Source organism: Cucurbita moschata, unplaced genomic scaffold, assembly GCF_002738365.1.
Source record: "Cucurbita moschata cultivar Rifu unplaced genomic scaffold, Cmos_1.0 Cmo_Scf00002, whole genome shotgun sequence".
NCBI lineage: Eukaryota > Viridiplantae > Streptophyta > Magnoliopsida > Cucurbitales > Cucurbitaceae > Cucurbita > Cucurbita moschata.
This window is the reverse complement of record NW_019268518.1, coordinates 4,289,963-4,310,585: the sequence shown is the minus strand read 5'-3', so window position 1 is coordinate 4,310,585 and position 20,623 is coordinate 4,289,963. Positions and strand designations below refer to the sequence as shown.

General features: G+C 35.5%; 1 protein-coding gene across 4 annotated transcripts in view; it reads right to left on the bottom strand.

Annotated features, from left to right (window-relative positions):
• Nucleotides 1-3,777: 3,777 nt before the first annotated feature.
• Nucleotides 3,778-20,623, bottom strand: part of LOC111457995 — a 24,316-nt gene continuing 7,470 nt past the window's right edge. For 3 of the 4 annotated variants that reach the window (XM_023100478.1, XM_023100491.1, XM_023100485.1), the window contains 13 exons: nucleotides 19,525-19,656; nucleotides 19,308-19,424; nucleotides 18,702-18,794; nucleotides 15,069-15,146; nucleotides 12,404-12,460; nucleotides 10,317-11,136; nucleotides 10,180-10,235; nucleotides 9,756-9,835; nucleotides 9,552-9,634; nucleotides 9,355-9,434; nucleotides 8,510-8,589; nucleotides 5,863-5,908; nucleotides 3,778-5,358 (listed from right to left, as the gene is read on the bottom strand). In XM_023100478.1, the coding sequence (XP_022956246.1) occupies nucleotides 4,093-5,358; nucleotides 5,863-5,908; nucleotides 8,510-8,589; nucleotides 9,355-9,434; nucleotides 9,552-9,634; nucleotides 9,756-9,835; nucleotides 10,180-10,235; nucleotides 10,317-11,136; nucleotides 12,404-12,460; nucleotides 15,069-15,146; nucleotides 18,702-18,794; nucleotides 19,308-19,424; nucleotides 19,525-19,656 (2,988 nt within the window). In that variant the 3' untranslated portion in view covers nucleotides 3,778-4,092. The remainder of the gene's footprint in view (nucleotides 5,359-5,862; nucleotides 5,909-8,509; nucleotides 8,590-9,354; nucleotides 9,435-9,551; nucleotides 9,635-9,755; nucleotides 9,836-10,179; nucleotides 10,236-10,316; nucleotides 11,137-12,403; nucleotides 12,461-15,068; nucleotides 15,147-18,701; nucleotides 18,795-19,307; nucleotides 19,425-19,524; nucleotides 19,657-20,623) is intronic. The other variant, XM_023100499.1, reaches the window with a different exon arrangement.

Here is a 20,623-nt window from a genome sequence, read left to right as displayed (position 1 = left end):
TTTTTTTTTTTTTTTTTTTTTTTTTTTTTTTTTTTTTTTTTTTTTTTTCTGTAAACACTTCCTCTTTTGATAAATAAGCAACTTGAATTTTAATATTATCTTTAATTTTTAATGTAAATTTAATTTTAAACTTTGTGAATTTTTAAAATTATAAATTAACTTTGTATCTAAGTTTTCCAAATTATAAATTTAATCTAATTTAGATTTAATTAGATACAAAATTTAAATTTATATATAATAGATATATCAATTTTTAAAAAATATATCATATGAACATTAATCGTTCTCAATTATACTATTTAATAAATTAGTTTGTTCAACATGTACATACGTATTGTCATAATCACATTTTTCTCGGGACGTTCACAAGTGATTGTGCGACACTCACTCTTAGCCCTGAGTGAGTTAGCCAATTAGAATTCATGTTGCCTCGAACCAAACAACATATGCCAAAACTTCTAGCCCTATTTTGAGAAGAAGGTTTGAAAAGATGGAAGGGACGGACATATTTTAGAAGAGAATGTCGGATAGGAAAAATTGACGACTAGTCACACCCTCATAGTACAATTTAAGGCATTTCGAGTCTAGTAAGCGTAGATATAATTTTACCGAAACGCCATAGAAAAATAAGGGAATATGAAATTAAAGGGATGGGTGTCGGTGGATAGAAGTACGTGGGTTTCACGTGCACAGAGGTATCAAATACAAATATCCTGCCTACCCATTCAATCACCTGCTGCATTTAATTTTGTTTTTTGTTTTTTTTTTTAATAATAATAATTATTTTTTTAAAAATATATTTTGGGTTTATTTCATTTCATTTAATGATTTATTTTAATTCTATAGTAGATTTTATGTGCCAAGAAATATGCTCATAAACCAATATCAAGACCATTGGAAAAAGAAATTAAAGGCGACTCTTATACGACACAATGTGTTAATGTTAATTATTATTAACAAAAAAAAATCTAACTAATTCATTTATTATGAATTACTTAATTAAGGAATTTTAATATAATATTATATCGAGGGCAAAATTGAAATTTTTTAAAGTTATGAATCAAATTGTAGATTTTCCAAAGACTAGGGACCATTTCAGCAAAAAAAAAAAAAAAGGAAAAATCAAAATGTTGACTATTTTATTTAAAAGTAGAGAATGCAATTATTACAATTCATGTTTGACTTTTAATATATAATTAAAAAAAAGAATAAAAAGAAAAAAGAAGTGACATTTCTAACACCAACTCTACACCCAAAAGAATCGTTTTCTGTCGGTTGCCATTAATATTCATGTAATAATTAAAATAAATTACTTTAAATATATAAAAAACAATAATGTTAAAATAAAAATAATAAATAAAATAAAATAATAATAATGTAACCTGTTGGATTGGATAATGATGCAACAAAATCTAGCTGAATATTATGAAAGATCTAATGATCCTATGATTCAGTTCATGATCAACGGCTCAGATCTCACCATCAATTCTCCAATTACTAGGCTAATAATTGTTACAGATCTTTTATAGATCTAATGACTTCATTGCATTTATACATATATATATATATATTGTGAAACATGTCAAGTTGAAGCTTCATATAGACATTTATGTGCTAAATATTTTTTTTTTTGTTTTTCATTTTAATTTTCGATTTTATATGTTTAATACTTCAGGCGATAAAACTCATTAATAGTCTAAAATTTTTAAGGTTAAACTACAAATTTGATCGATAAAAATTTGAATATAGTCCATATGATTTGAAAAGTTTTATGATCGGATAAACTTTTATCACTAGTCTCTATAATTTGATAAAACTCCGCACTTGGCTACCCAGGGTATACCAGAGGTGCGTCCTTCCCGGTCCCCTCGTACTAGGGAAAGGTCCTCTCAATGCTCTAATGCCCACACTGGATATGGACTGAACTGTCGTCGTGAACCCAGCTCATGTACCGCTTTAATGAGTGAACAGTAAGTTAGTTCCAACCACAGACCATAAGAACTATTTATAAATTTTAAAAATAATAGAGACTAATTAACACGTTTTGAAAGCGAAATTTAAATGAAATGCCGAAACATTTTCGCAACGTCAAAATCCACGACCCAAAAGAAGAACATCAAGAAGTTGTTAAGCCAAAAAGACAGATGAGCTACACACAAAACCAAACAAATGAAGGAAGGAAGAGAGATGAGTCTGTAATTTACGAAACCTGGGGGCAGTTAAACTCAAATGATTCTTGCTTTGCTTCCTTCATTAACCTCCTAATAACTTAAACAACAAACCCAGACAACTTTCTCAATCATAATATCAACCAACCCTTCTTTTTAAGATCTTTTAACCAACTGAAAATGAAACTAAACTTGATCTTTGTAGCTTTGTGTATATCTAACTCTAAAATTTTATAGTTTGACAAAGAGTTCGATAATCTGCAATACACGAGATCGATCGAGGACCTTGAATTCCGAAAATACACCTATTCTAAGAACGAAGTGAATTCCAACATTCCATTCCTAGATAACTTATAGATCTTCTCTACTGAGTTGGTCTCTACTCACAAATCTATACTCTTGGAAACGCTCGATCCACTTACCCATTAACATCACTTGATGATTCGCCGGCCATTAAAAATGTAAACACATCTTCTCTTATTATTCTTCCTGCTAGTCCAAGCTAAATCAGCAATATGGCAGTTATAAAAGCAATTCAACAAAGGATACTAGAGGTGTAAACTCAATCCGAGAACCTAACCTGAACTATAAGGGTTGGGTTTGATTTTTCTTAAAAACCCGATCCAGTTCGGGTTGCGTACAGGTTCAGTGGGCAAAGAACAAGATCAATGAAACAATTTCGGGTTGGGTTGAATTACCAATCCAACCAACTCGAATTTTTAGATTGGTCCAAAAAATTCTCTCAACCCAACCCAACCCAGACAACTATATCCTAATTCCATAGTCAAATTTGAAAATGAAAGATTTGCATGAAGTAGGAAATAACAGAATATTAATAGCAATAGCCATTACATGATGAGCTGAATGAAAAAAATTTCAGTAAATAACCACCAGATATTAGAAGGAAAGTGTGCCAAATGATAATATAGTTACTATGCATAATATCTTCCCTGCTTTGCGCGTTAAATTTAGAACGCCTATGAACACAAGTACAGGTTACCATATATGTAAGAGGTCAAGACCAGGAGAGAACAAATAACGAATCAATCCAACAAAAGGAACGCAAAAAGAACAGAATGGAAAGAGACAGTCACCAGAATTCTGACTAAAAACTGAATCTTTTTAGAACTTGAATTTGCAAGACCCATTTATTGGTGTATCAAAACGAATGAAGGTCTATCCAATGCCAAGAGCCTCCTACCTAGAGTCATTCATACAGCTTGACAATCATCTTAGAAAATATAATCCAACATTATTTGCTATTGAACATAACAAGGGTACCTGTGATGAGTTCATGCTGCAGACCATTTTTCATCGGTAATGCAAAATTGCCGTCATGAATGGTGATGAGAGAACTCCATTTAGCGACATGTTCCAATCACACCCTTATAAGTACAGCTTATAATAGTAAAATAAGCGACTACAAAGAACTTCTAATAAATCATATCCGATGATACAAATAGAGGGTAAAAACAAAAGCAACTTTCCTTCATATAGATGCTTACTTTCACCTGACATGGTCCACGTAATTTGCAGGATAGGCGAGACAGCTTGAATGGTAAATGAAAAGGAAATGTTTCGAATCTCCCATAATCATAAGCAAACGACATCAAGAATAAATGAAAATTTTATTTTCCCAAGATCATTAAACATTGCGTCTCAATTTAATTTTTGTGAGAAAATGATATACAAATAAGAATGCTACCTCTTTGAGGTGCTGATTGATGGATAAAGATCCAAAACCTAATATGCTGATGGCAGCAAAGATCAACCTCATGCATAGCACTACTAATTCTGGAGTAACAGCACTACCATACTGAAGTTGGAAGAAACTTCCCATTGGGTACCAAACCTAAGTAAGAAAAAGAACTGAGAGTACATTGGGTTCTATTGAAATTTCAGTAGATCACGAGTTTCCTAAGACTTAACGCTGATTTTGGTTTTGCACATGCTGATGAGAATCGTCATTAGCTTTATCCACTCTAACGCTTGGTTCATCCGAGCAATATGGATTTATCCCTTCGTTTGGTATATTTTCATCACCCGTAGTGCTTGCTCCACCCCTGAAGTTTCCCTGGTATCCCCATTGATTCCTTCTCTGTGACCAATGGGGGCCAAACTGTGTATTACGCCACTTTTGCTGCCTAAAGTACCTTCTTCCTAAATCATATGATGATTCCTTAGCCTGTTTTAGTATCTGTTGGTTGTTTGATAGAATGCACAAATCCTGCTGGTATGTAGTACTTGTACAAGGAGTGCCTTCTTCTGAGAAAGAAGTTCGAGAATCGTGGCTGTTCGCCTGCCCTTCTTGAGAACATTGTCTATCGGCAGTACCACAGGCAGACATTAGTGGGTCTCTCGTACCCCGGGGATATGGTGGCAAGGGTGGAAAAGGATGAAAGGGCACACCAGGAGCAACATCCCAACACTCCAGATTCTCTGCACAGGATGTTCCACATTGCTGAACAATAGAAAACGGAATTCCATAGAACACAGGCAAGCGAGAAATATATCTTTCCTGTGGATGCCCAACCGTGGAAAAAGCACAACTCAAATTGCCAATACTCTGTCGAGGAGGATCTAAAACTGTTGAAAAAGGACTTGAGGAAGCCACAGGGAGATTGAAGGGAGATGAAAATCCAGGAGGAATATCTTCAGGGATGTTTTGCACTGCACTATCTGCCCTAATATCTTCGTCTTGGCGACAACATACTTCCACAGAATCAGAGAGGGAGGAGTCTTTATCTACACTGTTTACCTTGTCTATCAACATTGGTGCCACTCCAACACTATCTATTTGGCTGGAATCAAATTGCTGCACCAATGTTGATTCAAGCTTCTGCTCCTTGAATCTCAGATCTAGGCTTGTGTCTGCAGGCAGATCCCATCTACTCTTACGCTTACGAATTTTTTGTCCATCCAATAAATGACCAGCTGTAGAAGCCACAGAACAAACCTCTGCAGGATGAGCATCTGGAAGAGACATTGGAATTGACGACTGCTTAACACAGTCAATGGCATCTGTGGGTCTAGAATCCTGATCATGCCGGTAACTGTGAGATGCTGTAAACCTACTGCAGTTTGAACCCCTGTAAGCTTCCAATCTCCCATCCTCCCTCTCAGAGTAACCAAATTTTCTATTATGTCTGGGGAACCATCTGTCTCGAAAACTTCGGGCAATTTGATGTACCTGTAGGTCCACACTTAACTCATCAAAACTGGACTTCAAAAGCTTTTGGCCATAGATAAAGGCCTGGATCATGAATGATATTTGATATTGTATAAAGAAAATTATTGGTGTTCTTTAGAAACTTGTTTAGATGCGGCATACACTTAATAAAAACTATCATTACTGATCTTTGAGTACATTAGAGATTTATGGTAATTACCTTTCTCTTGATACATTGCAATAGTAACTGTGAACTGTGAGTGTGTAAATTTTGCATAGATCTTTCATTTGAAAATAATTTTTTTATTATCGTACTTGTGACTTCACTCTTCAATATAGTAAAGCTATGGAGACCCGCTTTACAGCACCAGATATATATTGTTATATATAGAAATTTCGTTTGTAGTTAAGGTTCTTATACTCTACTCTTAGCAATATTGCTCTTTAAGAAAGTTAAAAAAACTAAATATCTCAACACTCTTGTCTGGAATAGATCAATCAATACTAATAATTTGTAACTGATACCTGTTTGTCGTCATGCTCTGTGAGTGACAGTAAAGACACCCTCAAACTGCATAAACGTAATTGTGTAAGGACCAATAAAATACAGCGCATGCGGAAAATATCTACAAATTTTCACTCACTGCAGAAGAAGATGATTAGCTAAAGATACAGATACACAAGTCAAATCCTTTGATGAAAGTTTGTTCTTCTCTTTTGGAAGTATACATTCAAAAGAAAAGAACAAACACATCTACGATGCATGAACTGGCAAAGCATGTTCTTTTTTTTGGAATTTGTACTCAACAGTTGACATCAAATGTTAAGTACTTTGAGCAACTTGGCTTCGCACACTTCAGTCCCTATCAGTTATGATAATTTCATTTTAATCTGTTTAAATTTATTTTGTACAAGTTCCTCAGTGGTCCGAAATATCGCCTTTGTATGACCAACCTAACTAAAGGTGCTAGAACTTCACTTTACTTTAGAACGACTCTTGGAGGGTGGTTGGTTTGACAATGATAAATAATACAAAGTTTCAGAAAATAAATATATATTTTGCTACATCCAAGTATGCATAAGTTGAACCTCCAAGGTGATCGAGGCAAAGGAAATCCCTTTTTGTTCTTCTCCTTGTGGCTGATGTCCTACGCAAACATCTGGACTGCTCAGATAAAAGCAAAATTCTGCAAGGCTTCACACGGGGGCAGTAAAAAATGGAACTCTCAACTATCTCATGTTTGTGTCAAACGTCCCTGTCCTAAATGAGACGGAAAAATGTTTAAGCCATGAGAAATGTATCAGAAAAAAGAAAAGAAAATCTAAGGGCCCGGGGAGGAATTCTCCAACCAAAAACAGCTACTTACAATTCCAATCTTGAACAATCATGGAGAGGGGGTTGCTATTGAATATCCTATAACTATTGACACCAGAAAGAAGCACTGAGCTATACATTATCCAAAAAAATTGTATGCGTTTAAGTTGGCTTCTGGAGGTTAATTTGGGTAAAACAACCATAAATGACATCAATACAAGCTGGGATCTTGTAGAAGCTAAAACTGTTTTGTTCAAACGCAAGTTGGAAGAACGGCCTACAAACTGTCTATGGTCACTTTCGTGGAAAATCCTAATAAAATCACATGTTGGAACTCAGCTAACATTGAACTAAAAAATTGACAACCAAAAGAAACTCTTCATGCCTAAAGCAGGCAAAACAACCATTGCTAATTTAGCTCTTGCTAGCCTCCTATTTATTACATATCTTGGTTTAACTCCCAACAAAAATTGCAAATATCCAGAAAATAGTTCGGGAGACTTGCGTTGGGAGGGAGGGGTTGGTGATAGCTGCAACCATCTAATCAACTAGACGCCAGAAGGTGGTTAACCTGTGGACGGATGGGGTTTGGAGATAAGGGAAGATAAAGGCGAAACATAACTATTTTGTCAAAGTGGCTGCAGAGATATCTTCTTGAAAAAATATAGCCTTTGACCAATATCATAGACAATACATATGGTGATTTATCCGCGACAGATTAAAGCAACTAAACTTCTAGGTGATACTCTTGGAATTAATTCCAGAATAAAAATGTTGGTTCGAGTTACCAGACTGTTTCCAAGACTGTACTGAGTTACAGAGACAAAAATATAAATCCGAAGATATATGATTGTCAATAAAGAAATAACTGCTTCTTTTAAGTTCAGAGGAAACATTCAAAATGCAGAAATGTAAGGAAAGTCACCATTCTCTTAACAGTTTAAAACTATCTGTGGCCATTAAAGAGGGGATGCCAAGAGGATCTGGATTTTGGAAGCTTCAAGGACTTCTTCAAGCAACATTGCAAGTCTACAATTCATTGTTTCATCCTAGAAAACCAGCTTACCCACTAAGATTAGTAATAAATCTGGAATCAGAAGTTCCGAAGAACATCAACCTCTTCATTTGTCTCAATGCTAAGGAGGAATTCACTCAAATAAAAGTCTGAGAAAACGTCACCCCAATATCCAAAATTTTCCTACCTGGTGCATTTTGTGCAAAAAAGATAATGTAACGTTGGATCATATCTTCTTCAATAGTAAGTTGTCTCTAGTGGTGGCATTTATTGCCCAAATTCTTTGATATTCGCAGTAGTTCGCTTTCTAGAATGATTAAAGAAAACCGCAGATCAAGTTTTACGTGCTAAATATCTTTTAACGAAAAAAAAGAGAATTTTGGGTACTAACGCTACAAATGCTTTTCCTTGAGAAATTTGGTTCGAATGGAATAGAATGTTCCAACAACTATTTGGAGAGAGTGAATAGTTTAGCTTCAATATAAAGTTCTTGTGGTATACTTTTTTGTAACTATCCTCTTAGCTGTTGGAGACAATTGGAGTGGTTTTATATGATTGCCTAGGTAATAAATGGGAATTTCTTATCATCTCTTTTGTATTCTTTCATTTTTTAGTGTAAGTTGTTTCTCATCTTAAAAAGAAAACATCCGATAATATCTCCATGATGAATTTTCTAGACTTAAAACTTTAGAAGGAAAAAGAATAAATAATTTTACACTATGTAAGGCACCATCAAGAAGAAACTGAAAACTTCGATAGCATATCTCAACAAATTTAAATTACCACATAGTTCAACATTATACGTAAGGAAATGACTGGAAGTAAGCACGACAATCTCTAACCTTTCCATTCCAGGGCAAGGAGGACCTCCATTAATAAGCTCTGATGTGAGTATCTCTCTCATCACCAAGTATTCTAAGACCTGCAGAAGAGTTCGATTATTAACCCCTAGCATCTAGATATTGCAAGAAGTGCATTTTAAAATCCAAGAATGGATTTAAAATTCCTCATCTTGTTCAGAACGAAGTTCTGAAATGAATCTCATTAATTTTTTGTGTTTGGATACTGGAAAAAGGAAAATACAGAGTTTACTGATGTAGGCTATAAATTTGATTTATTAATATAAAATTCAAATAAAAGTAATCGAACTCCAAACTTTATGAAATCTTGCAAGTCCGGAAAAGTTTTAGCATAAAAACATGATTTGAAATCTATTCTCTTTCATGTGACACCAACTGAATTCATTTGAAATTATTCAAATTCCTTAGGCAACAAAATAGACCAAGATTGTTACATCAGACATTTATTAAATTTTGGAGACTCAAGATTTTCACTTTTAAAATGAAAAACCAAATTCCATTATTTTTTAAACAATGAAATGAAAAGGAACAAAAATGTTCAAAGTATACAAACTCCAATAAGGAACCAAACATGTTAAGCAAGGGATATAAAGGCACCCCAAATAAAATTTCATTATTCCAAATGGAAGTGCGAAAACAAGCGTAAAAGAGGAGACAAAGAAGGGACAAGAGAAAGATCAGTCCGAAGCAAGAAGCAAATATCACAAAGGCTCTAATAATTAATAATGAACATTAACAAGCATGAAAAAAAAAAAAAAAGAAAGAAAGAAAGAATTGCAACTTCCAGTTAAGAACAGAAATATTGCAACTTCCATTAAGAGTATTACCTTCAAAAGTTTCCGGAGAATAGGTATCTTTTTGAAGTCACTTCTGTACTGCTTCATTATATTATGCAACATCCGCAAACCTAAGAGCAAAAAAGAGCGGGGGAGATAGACAGTATGAGATATTCTATAAACAAATGGCACAACAAGAACATAGAAAATACACTCCGAGACCACCAAAAAAAACTGAGAGAGATTACCATTTTTGTTTATTATGTCAGTCAATACTACTCGTGATTTTGTCTTCAAAAGAGCATCAAGGATCATTGAAAGATCTCGATTGCTGTCAAAACAAGAAAAAAACATTTAATATTTTCACACGCGTAACATAATGAGTCTAAAAGACAACAGGATAAAATTCATAATTTCGAACATTGAAAAAATAAAAAATAATCAAAGGCAACCTTTGAATTGCTTCACCACTGGCACTTGCATCTGATGCAGCAGTCAGGAGAAGAAGCTTTAAGTACCCTTTAGGGGCGTCCTGTTAGAGGGAGGAAAAATCTTATGAGTACTCAAAACACAATGCATACATCTCTACAGAAAATGAGCAGACTGTATCGGATGCAAATCAACCCTGTTTTTCCTTCGGCTTCAGGCAAAAATGACACAGTTTATCAAGAAAAAAAGTACAAAGAATAGGCTACACAAACAGAAACCAATACTTTGAGCCATGAAAAAAACACAAAAGAATTTCATGAGGAAAGAGAATCTGATGGTAGAGCATAAAAGGGCCCAAATAAAATAACCATTCATTGCCACCAGCAAATAAAACCAAAAGAGCAGAAAATTCAACAAATCAACATGCAGAAAGCCATAACAACTCACTTTTCTTTTGCTAATTCCCCCTTCAGCATCCAGGAGTTCATTAAGCTTCTCCTCAACTGAAGCATTAAATAAAAATAACCATTAACAAGCCTATCACAGCTATTTAAGCTAAAGCTAGTATTCCAAACGTGACTAACCTGCCTCAAAGCGGTTACCTGAAGAACCTTCAATCAATCGCTTGGGCTTTACAGACGAAATCTGGGGCTTGTTAGTTATTTGAACTTTCTCTACCGAGCAAACTTTTCCTTTCTTGATGGAACCTGGTTTACGTGAAGTTTTCATTTGAGGATGCAACTTTATATACACTTTCTTATCTTCAACAGCATCCAACTTGGATTTCTTACGAGCATCAAAGTCGTCAAATGATAACTTTGCTTCCTGCTCATTAGAGCATGTGTTTTTGTTGGAAATACTGTCCATAAGAGATATCTCTGTCTGATCAACAAACACAGGTTTGCTCGTCACATCTTCAGTTTGCTGGGTTATTTCCGGCAGTGGAATCGGTGATGCTACCTTTGAGTCTTCAAATTCCAATGAACTGTGCAATGGTGAAATGGTAGAGGCAGAAAGGTTAAGAGGATCCTCTTTTTCTTCTGAACTTTTCAAAGCAGAAACCTTAAGAGGATCCTCTTTTTGTTCTGAAATCTTCGATTCGATAGCTATACTGATAGGTTGTTCTCTCTTATCCTTAACCCCTCTTATACGCTCTGAGGGTTGCATTTTAGCACCATCCAACGAACTAACTGCAGTTTGCAAGCTATTATTCCAACTTCTACCATCTGCACGAACCATCACTGGTTCTGGAAATTCTTCATCCGAATCACTTTGAATAATGACCTCAGAATTGAGGGGGTCACCACCTATATAACCTCGACAATGGGAAGAACCACAATAACATTTTTTGGCAGCAGCCCCAAATACCCTTACATAATTGTAGTCAAATGTCACCTCTTCACCCTGAAATAGGAAAGAACAGAGGATAGAGCTTCTTGCAAATGCAACAGAGGGCACTCAAACAAGAAACTGATCGGGTATAGACAAAATTGACATAAAAAGCATGAATACCTTTAAGTAAATAAAGGACCACCAAATATATCTGACACAACCAATCAAAACTTACTAACTACCAAAAAAATGCATGTTGAGCTCTCAAGTCTACTCCCTAATTTATAAGTAAGATTTTGATGAAAGAAAATTACCAGCTATTGCCTTGAATAAGTGATGTCTATTTTCAAACATTCTATTTATTTTTGTTAAAGCTTTGTTTACCCAGAAAATAGAAATGGGGGAAAAAGAAGAAAACTGCTGCTGAGCCAAAAAAATAGCAAAGCATCAGATATAAAGCTTTGAACAAAATTAAATGCAGGAATGTCTGGATCATCCAAGAAATTTGGGAAAAGTATTTGAGGAAAGGATAATTTTAAAGAAAATATATCTTACAGTTTAAGAGCTGAATGGAAATGTCAAGCCTGTTCAGTTTCATCCATCCATACAGATAATTAAAGGATCAAGTAAAAAAAGATTTTCTATGGGAGACGCAACTTTCATTATCAAAAGAGAACTACAAAAAGTTATGAAATCACATGGTCATGCTTGTGTTAATAATGTCACCAAAACTAATTAACTAAAGCGAAACTTGATTACAGCTGTGGAAAGAAACTTTCAATTGGCGCGCAAAAGAAACTGAAACTATAGCTGTGGCAAGAAGTATATACTTTATAACAAGAGAGCCACACAAAAGTATTATCATCATAATTTGTACCACAGGAATTGATAGGAAAAAGGTAAATAAATAAACCATCCAACAGTTGTATTTCAGGGGCCCCAAACAGATGGAGGTTACAGAAGCATTCTCTACCATTGAGTCAAAAGGTAGATCTTTTAAAAGAATTGAGAAAAACACGCACACCCCTTTTCATTGACGAAGTACAAAAAAAATCTTACAGAAGTACCAAAATTCCAACCCTGGGAGCATAAAAGAACATGCCCCAATTAGGCATTACTAAAGGGTTATATATAATAACCAAAAAAAGAATTAGAAACAAAACACAAAAAAGAAGCATCAAACCTCACTTTGTCAACAACAACCACCCAATCCCTACTCTTTTAATTAAAACTTATACCCTTTCAACCAAAAGCCATACAAATCATAACTCATGGATATTCTTTCTGTTAATGAATCAGTAAATGAACATGAAGGTAACAAAAGAAAACAGTAAAATACCTTCTTAATATCACTTAGCGCAAAGAGCCCAATGCAGATTTCTCCATTCACCATCCACTGTTCCAATACTAAGAAAATGAGAATTGAAAAGAAAAGAGAACTATAGAATCATAAATTCTCTAACACTTTGAAATCTAAAGTTTAGGTTGCTAGCACTGCCCTCAATGACAGGAAAATTTTGGAAAATAAAAAACTTCATTGCTATTGAAAAGTAGGAACTAACCTGGTCAACATAGAAATATTAAAAATCTCAAACTGCTAAAAGCCAAGGTTAGTTGACATGCAAATACATAAAACCTATGCAATGACCATGACTTTTCAAAATAAATTTCTTGGATGGATTGCTCGCCGTCTAGCCATCTTTATTACTGGATGGATTCTAGAGAATGGCCAACCAAGCTATTCTTCACGTCCAAATCCTCACTAGGATTTTCTTTTTGTAAGGTAATTTGGAATGACAAGTTTCCAGAAAAAAGTCAGTTTTTAGCTTTAAAGTTGTTCGGCGATCAATATAAACACTCATGAAAAGTTGCAGAGTTTGGTCCATGGCTCTCAATATTTTCCCTCATTGCTATTGCATATGAATCTTATGAGGTAATGGAAGAAGTAGAACAAATATTTCACAAACCACCACTATTTAATCGAGCATAACATGCCCTATGACCACCTCTAATCTCTTTTGGTTGATTCAGACAGGCCACCTTTAGAGTTTAAAGATAAAGGTCCCTCACTCAATGCAGTTAGTGTATTTTATGAGAAATATTGATCCATAGGAGAATATTCTAGAATTATGAAAGGGGTATCTCCCCTTCACTAAACACTAGAGTATATTGTTTATGCTTCTTCTTAGACTCAAAGGAAATCCAACTATTATCTTACATTGGCATGCATCATAAGAGTACTTCAAACAATGCAATTGTGCTTTACCAAAAAAAATAATAATAGCAAAAATACCTAATAAGAAAACCCCTCCAGAGAATTGCAGACCTAATGACAAATATCACTTCTCCCTGGACTAACTGCAAAATCCCAGACCAAGACATTTGTCATCTCCCTAATTGGCAAGGGATGGCAAAAGCCAAAACAAAGCGAAGAAGAGATGCCCGAGAAGGACAAAAGAGACGCTACATAATGTAACCTCAAAGAACAAATGGTATAATCGAGGCTAGAGAGTACACACAAGGGACTATTACCCACCTAAGAACCTCCCAAAAGTAGGTATTCATACCATTGCCGACAAAGCATTTAATAAATTGACAAAAGAAAGAAAAATCAGAAGAGGTGGCTGTCCAAGGGCTCCAAGAATGCCTTTCAACCTACAACATACAAACTAAAGCCAACTCAAGAGGATGAAGACCATAATTTCTCAATAATAAATTTGTGCCACCGAGTCCAGAAGTGCCATAACCACTTATCCAACTGGATTCCATAGTGAAAACTCATATTACCTATGTCGAAACCCCCAAGTTCCAATGATCTTGTTGCCACCTTCTAGCTAACCAAATGAGAACGCTCTCCTTCAATTACTGAAAAAATCTCTCATAAACTTCTCAATAATCTTACTATTTACTAACCAAGACAAAGATCCAACATATATAGAGGAAGTCAGAATTCCGCCCAAGACAGATAGGATGATGGTTCACCTACCTCCCTCAGACAAGAACACTCTATTCCAAAAGGAAAGCCATTCTTGGATCTTCTCCATATAAGAAGAAGAAAGGAAAACCTAAAGGAAAGCCATTCAAAATGGATCTATTCCAAAAGGAAAGCCAAAACAACAATTTCAAAGAACTGTGACCTAAAGGAAAAGCTAGATAAGAAGAAGAAAAGCTACCACCTCACAACCAATAGTTGAGACCCAATTACCCAGCTTAGTACGATTATTATTTAAACTAATGATCGAACAATTACGTCTACTAGTCTTTAAAATAAAAATGGACTCAAGAACAAAAAGAAAGCAATTAGTATTAATGAAGGAATCTTCCCTGCCCCAAAAAAATAGTGTCATTGGCAAATTGAGGATGCACAAGACACAACTTGCGTGAGATCCCACATCGACTGGAGAGGGGAACGAGTACCAGCGAGGACGCTGGACTTCAAAAGGAGGTGGATTGTGAGATCCCACATCGGTTGGAGAGGGGAACAAAGCATTCTTTATGAGGGTGTGGAAACCTCTCCCTAGCAAACGCGTTTTAAAACCTTGAGGGGAAGTCCGGAAGGGAAAGCCCAAAGAGGACAATATCTGCTAATGGTGGCTTGGGCTGTTACAACTTATCCTCCCCGATTGCCCCATGGAACCAAAGTCCAAGTCTTTCAAAATCAATCTTAGAAATAACAACTTCATATCTGTTTACAACTCCTATAACCCCCTATCGCCCCACTAGCCATAAGAACTTGATCTAGAATTTATCTCTTTGCCATAAAGAGCCCTCGAGACTCAACAATCAGACTAGGAAAGTCTTTCCTCAAACTACAGGGCAAAACAAAAACCTTAGGATCTCATCAGGCAATAATATACCACTTCTGCATACAAGTCCTACCTTCCAGGGTGAAAGTGCTCACAAAAAGAAGACAATATACCGAGAAAATATAACAATATGCTACAATGTCTTTTTTCTTTGATAAAAACAATATGCTACAATGTTTTAGAGAATAAGATATAAACCTTTTCTGTGCGGCAATTTGGATCACAGCTGTGGTTAATGAAACGCCCCAAATTTCCCTTGCCACATGCATCTATGATCTGTAAAGCACGTATAGATGAATAAAAAGGCTTGAAATAACTTTCACCAAAGGGGGAAATGAAGGAAAAAGACGATGCAATTAAGAAAAGAGGTCTGTCAGTGGTATAGGACAGAATGGAATATGATAAAATCTCAAGCTATATAGTTCTTTCACAACAAAATGTTAGATTTAACAGAATCCAATAGGAATAAAAACAATTCTTGTAAATAATTCTTACTGTGTAGTAATCAAGACATGATATTATCAAAGCATTACTTAAAAGAAACCCAGGTCAAGAGAGAAAAAAGATTCCTTCAACATGTTCATTTTTTTTGTTTCTCTTCCACAGAAGTGGAAAGAAAACAAGTAAAAATCTCAAATATCACTAGAGAGCCAACGGATATACAAAGCACTCAAATACCAGGCTCTCATGAGAAAAAATTAAAGGAATACAAATATACAGCCCACTGAAAAAGGCCAACCCTAACTGTAAAAAAAAAGGATCTCCAATCCAAGATAACACCTGGTGGATAATTACACAAGTCCTTGGAGACTGCCACCCAAACTGAGGCATTGAGTCTGACATTGGATCGATCCCTAATAAGATTTTGTTGTTCCTTTTTAGCCAAATAGCACAAAAAGAGAGAGAGAGAGAGAGAGAGAGAGAGAGAGAGAGAGAGAATGACTTGCCAAAGAAGTCAACCCCTGTCACAAAAGGGAGGATGCTGGAGAACCTCCTAAACCATAGACATAAAGTGCACATGCCTTGCACACAAACTTCAAACAACTGGAAGAAAAAAAACCATCCCTGTAGAGCGAGCAAATTGACAACTCCAAAGAATATGATTCAGGTCTTCCCAACACTCTTACATAGAATGTACCAATGAGGACCCACCACAAAGGAGGAATGTCTCACAGTAAAATCCATGGTATAAACCTACCCATGCAAAACATATCCCACCAAGAACTTAACCATCTCCAACATTCTAACCTTCCACAACAAAAAAGGACACACCATCAGGATCACACACGATGGAAAAAAGAACTACATGAAAAACAAAAAAAGGATTAAGACCAAATAAAACCGTCCCTCCCCAAAGACAAAACTTAAGCCTCCCCTAATGGTGAGAGATAGGCCAACACCTCCACTGTTTCCTGATCATGGCCGATTAGACCGAGAAAAAGAAAGGAAAGGGGATTACCTTGACAAGAGAAACTCTATCAGACTATTCTTCATGGAAGACAAATGATAAAGCCATGGAAATTGAGAACAGATGGGTCTATTCTCCACCCAAGTGTCCACCCAAATGTTTTTTTTTTTTTTTTAATAAGAGACAATTTCATTGATGATTGAAATTTACAAAAGGGATGTACAATCCATGGTGTTTACAAAAGACCTTCCAAATTTTCAATGAGGGAGGTATAACTATAGGAAGTAAAAAAATTGGACATTTTCCACCAAGATATAGCTTGGTAAACAACATTGTCGAAAAGTTTTGTGTAGGTCTGTGTCTTTTCTGCAAATACTCTTTGATTTCCATCTTTCCAAAGGTAAGTACTAGACTCATTCCCCACCAAACATTTGACAAACTAAGAAAGGGGAGGCAAAGCGCAATCACCCTCCAAGGTGTGTGAAAGTGCCGTTCAAAATCCCTCTAGCAACCCATTCATAAGGATGAAGGTTGTACTTGCACGCAATAACCCTAAGCCATAAAGCATTAACCTCCAAGGGAAAACGTCACAACCATTAACCCTAAGCAATAAAGCATTAACCTCCAAGGGAAAACATCACAACCATTTGGCCTAAAGGGAATCTTTAGGCCACCTTAGGTTACTATTACCTAACACCCCAAGCTCCACCTCCCAACGATAAAATGAGCTCTACATTAGTCTCTTAAGAAAAAAAAAATTGCATCTTGTCAAAAAAAAAAAAAAAGATCCCCCAACCATTTTCACTCCTTCCCACATGAAGTCTCTCATAATCCTCTTTGAACTCTCACAAACCCCAACAAAAAGATTAAAGACATAAGAGATTAATCAAGATACCACTAAACACAAAGTGGATTAGGGTCAATTCACCTTCATTCGAAAAGAAGACTTTCTTCTCGAAGGCAAGAGGTTTTTATAATTTCTCCAAGACCGATTTCTAAATGGAGGCACGTCTAGAATGATGGCCAAGGGGAAGACCAAATTAAGAGGAACGAAAGGAGATAACTTCATAATCACCAAGGAAGCTCATGAGTTCACTCAACGGGGGAGAGAATCTGATTATAGATAAAGACAGCATTCAGTAATTCCAAGGAAAAATCTAGTGAGAACAACTTGAAAACCAGCAAACCAAACCAACTAAAACCATTTCCTTCGAGCTATAAAAAAATGGCAGCATGCTTCAGCCAGACCTCCAAAAGGATGATCAGCATCTAAAAACGAGAACTCTTTTATGGAACAAAATCATCAATAACGAACTAAAAATCATCTTTGCCTCAAAAATGAATAACTAACAAAACCAAAAGCTTCTCAAGCACACCAACGTGAAAGAAAAAATCAGCCAAATGTTCTGCAAGCACATGTTCAAATTAATGACCCAAGTAAACACATCCAATAATGATGGCTCAACAATTAGCGCCACAATCTTAACCAATGAAAACTTAGAAGCACCAACTTATGACTTAGGCTTAATCTAGAATAAAGTGAGTCACACCTCATCAAGGTATTCATTGGGTTATATTTTCCTTCAACATGTTAAGCAATGATCTTATACTTTTAGACATTTAATCAAGTGGAAGCTCAAGCCACTTGATCAAGATATGGAAGTTGTACTTTGGGAGCTTGGTCAAGGCTGTCTCAGAGGCCATACATTACCACTGCCTTCTATCTTTTTGTTACCACATACAGTGGCAAAGACAACTCCAGGAGAATGAGGACTTCCAACTAATCTTAGCAGGAGAAGTAACAGTTTTCACAGAGGTTTTTATTCTAATCTAGACAAACAATATAAATAAAATTCATGGATTTCAAAGGTTAGTTGCAACTTTGCCCTTATACTTACATCTAAATTCTAATGCCACTAGGCCTTAGCTTTGAGCATTCTTTTGATCTCCAATTATTTTCTTTTAGGCCCTAAATAATCATACGTGACACTTACGTAGCATTCACATGGAACCACACCCCTCTAAACTGCATCTAAAGAAAAATCTCCATCGTTAGAGAACAGAGCTCATTAAGGATAGAGAGAAGCTCCCGTCAAAGAAAAATAAGCACTGTATAGCACCCACATGATGCCATAAGGATATTTACATTAGATTGAAGGACTCTATAATAGTAAGTTATAAACTTATAATAAATTCCCATTGTTCAATGTTATATATATTCAGTCTTATAGTAGATAGAATCAAATCGTATATAAGAAGCAATATACCGTAATAAATTTCAACAAAGAATTCGCACATTCTACAACCCATAACTTAACGATCAAAATAAGATCCTACAGTAGCAAGGTGACAACCTCACAATAAAACATGTGTTAAGAACAAGATCAAATTAAGAACATTAGCAAAGAAATTAAAGATTCTACCTCACTGCCATTGAGTGTCATGAAGTAAAAATGTCGATGACCATTCAATGCATACTCCTTTTGACGTGCCTCATAAGCATGCATGTCAAGAACCTGCATAGACCAAATAATAGAAATAAAAAATAAATATGATTGACATAAAATCATAAAACATTGAACACATCAAAATGTGTGTAAGGTACAATTACATTAATGAGATGAAATCAAGAAAAAGGAAAAAGTCAAACCACATACCAAAGGAGGCTACGGATAACATCTCTGGTCGGACAAAAGAAAATTCATACTATAAAGGACTTTGACCTCTATACACATTCTCATTACTTACCTGTTATCCTTCCATTCTTATGATCATAACGAGATTCACATCTTCATGAACATATTCACACCGTTGCACTTTTTCTTTTCTTTTTTTCAGCGGAAAGAGTGAAATCATAATGGACATTACACTATTGGTCCGACAAAAATAGTAGTTTCTTACCAGCACGTGCAATCAACATGATAGACAAATCAAATGAAGCAAGAAATATATATGCAACTCTCAGGGTACATGAAAAGTAACCATATATCATCCTACAAAATGTCTTGGACTATGGATTTCACAATTACCTCTCCAACATACTCGATGAGAAATTGTCCTTTTGATATATCTTCAAGACACTGCAGCCCATAACCTTTCTTTCCACATCGCAACCACCGTAATTTGGCATATTTGCGTTTCTGGAACTGAAACCACATATTCAAAAATTAAATTCACTATTCCATCAGAACTTTACTAATTTTACCAAGAAGTTCAAACTAGAGATTTAAGAAAAGGTAGCTATACCTGTTGATTAGAACAAAGGTTTCCGCAAGGACATGTACCTCGGACACATTCAATACTGAGCATTCGATTCAAGCATTCATCACCACATCCTAACCGGCCATCCAAAGATGGTTTGCAATGACAAACCATTATCTGATTAAGATTCATAAATATACAAAATCAGGACAATACAACATTGGCCTAGATGTATTGAAACTCATAACCTAATTGGCCATCTGAAGGTTTCCAACACTGACAAATCATGATAAGATGAAGAACTATAAAATATACGAACAGACAAAACAAAATTGCCTACAAGATACTGATTCCAACCACTGGTCATATGTGCTAACAAATTATATTTTATCCTAGCCAAAGAGAAGATAGATAAATTTGTTCACCATCCTACAAGAAAAGAAAATAATATATATGAAATCAACAATAGGACAACAAATGAAGCAGCCTCAGCAACCACACTTTATGAGAATAGCTACTCCATCAACTCCACGACTCAGGTGCGTTAGAACATCAACTTCATCCACTGTATATTTTCCATAAATTTCTGTACATTCCAAGGTAAATACAGGTTTACCCAGGTTTAATAGGAAGAACAAGTGCCCCAAAAGAAGTTCAAATTTTTCTCTGGTTCCTCTCACCCTCAGGTTGTAGATTGTGCTTAAAAAAGGATGAGACTATCGACCATCTGATTCTCCATTGTGACTTTTCTTTTCCCTCGTTGAGTTTTGTGGCTGGGTTGCTAGGTATCTCGTTTTGTTTACCCCAGAAAGTGGATGATTGAATGATGGAAGAGTTAACTGTTTCAAATCTTAAAGGTAAAGCCAAGGTAGTTAGAAGTTGTACCTTTAGAGATCTTTTGTGGCACATGTACAAGGAAAGGAATACAATAACTTTCGAACAAAATATGGCTTCTTGGTGGATTTCTTCACACGTGATTATCTTTAATTACAGCGTTCTGAAGATCATAAATTATTGAAAAGCTCTCTTTGTATAGGTTTTGGGGGGTGCTCTTTACCCCCTCCCTTAGATTGTTCTTGATCCTCTTGTGGAATATTTACATGGATACACCGACTGTATTACTTTTTTTTTTTTTTTTTTTTTT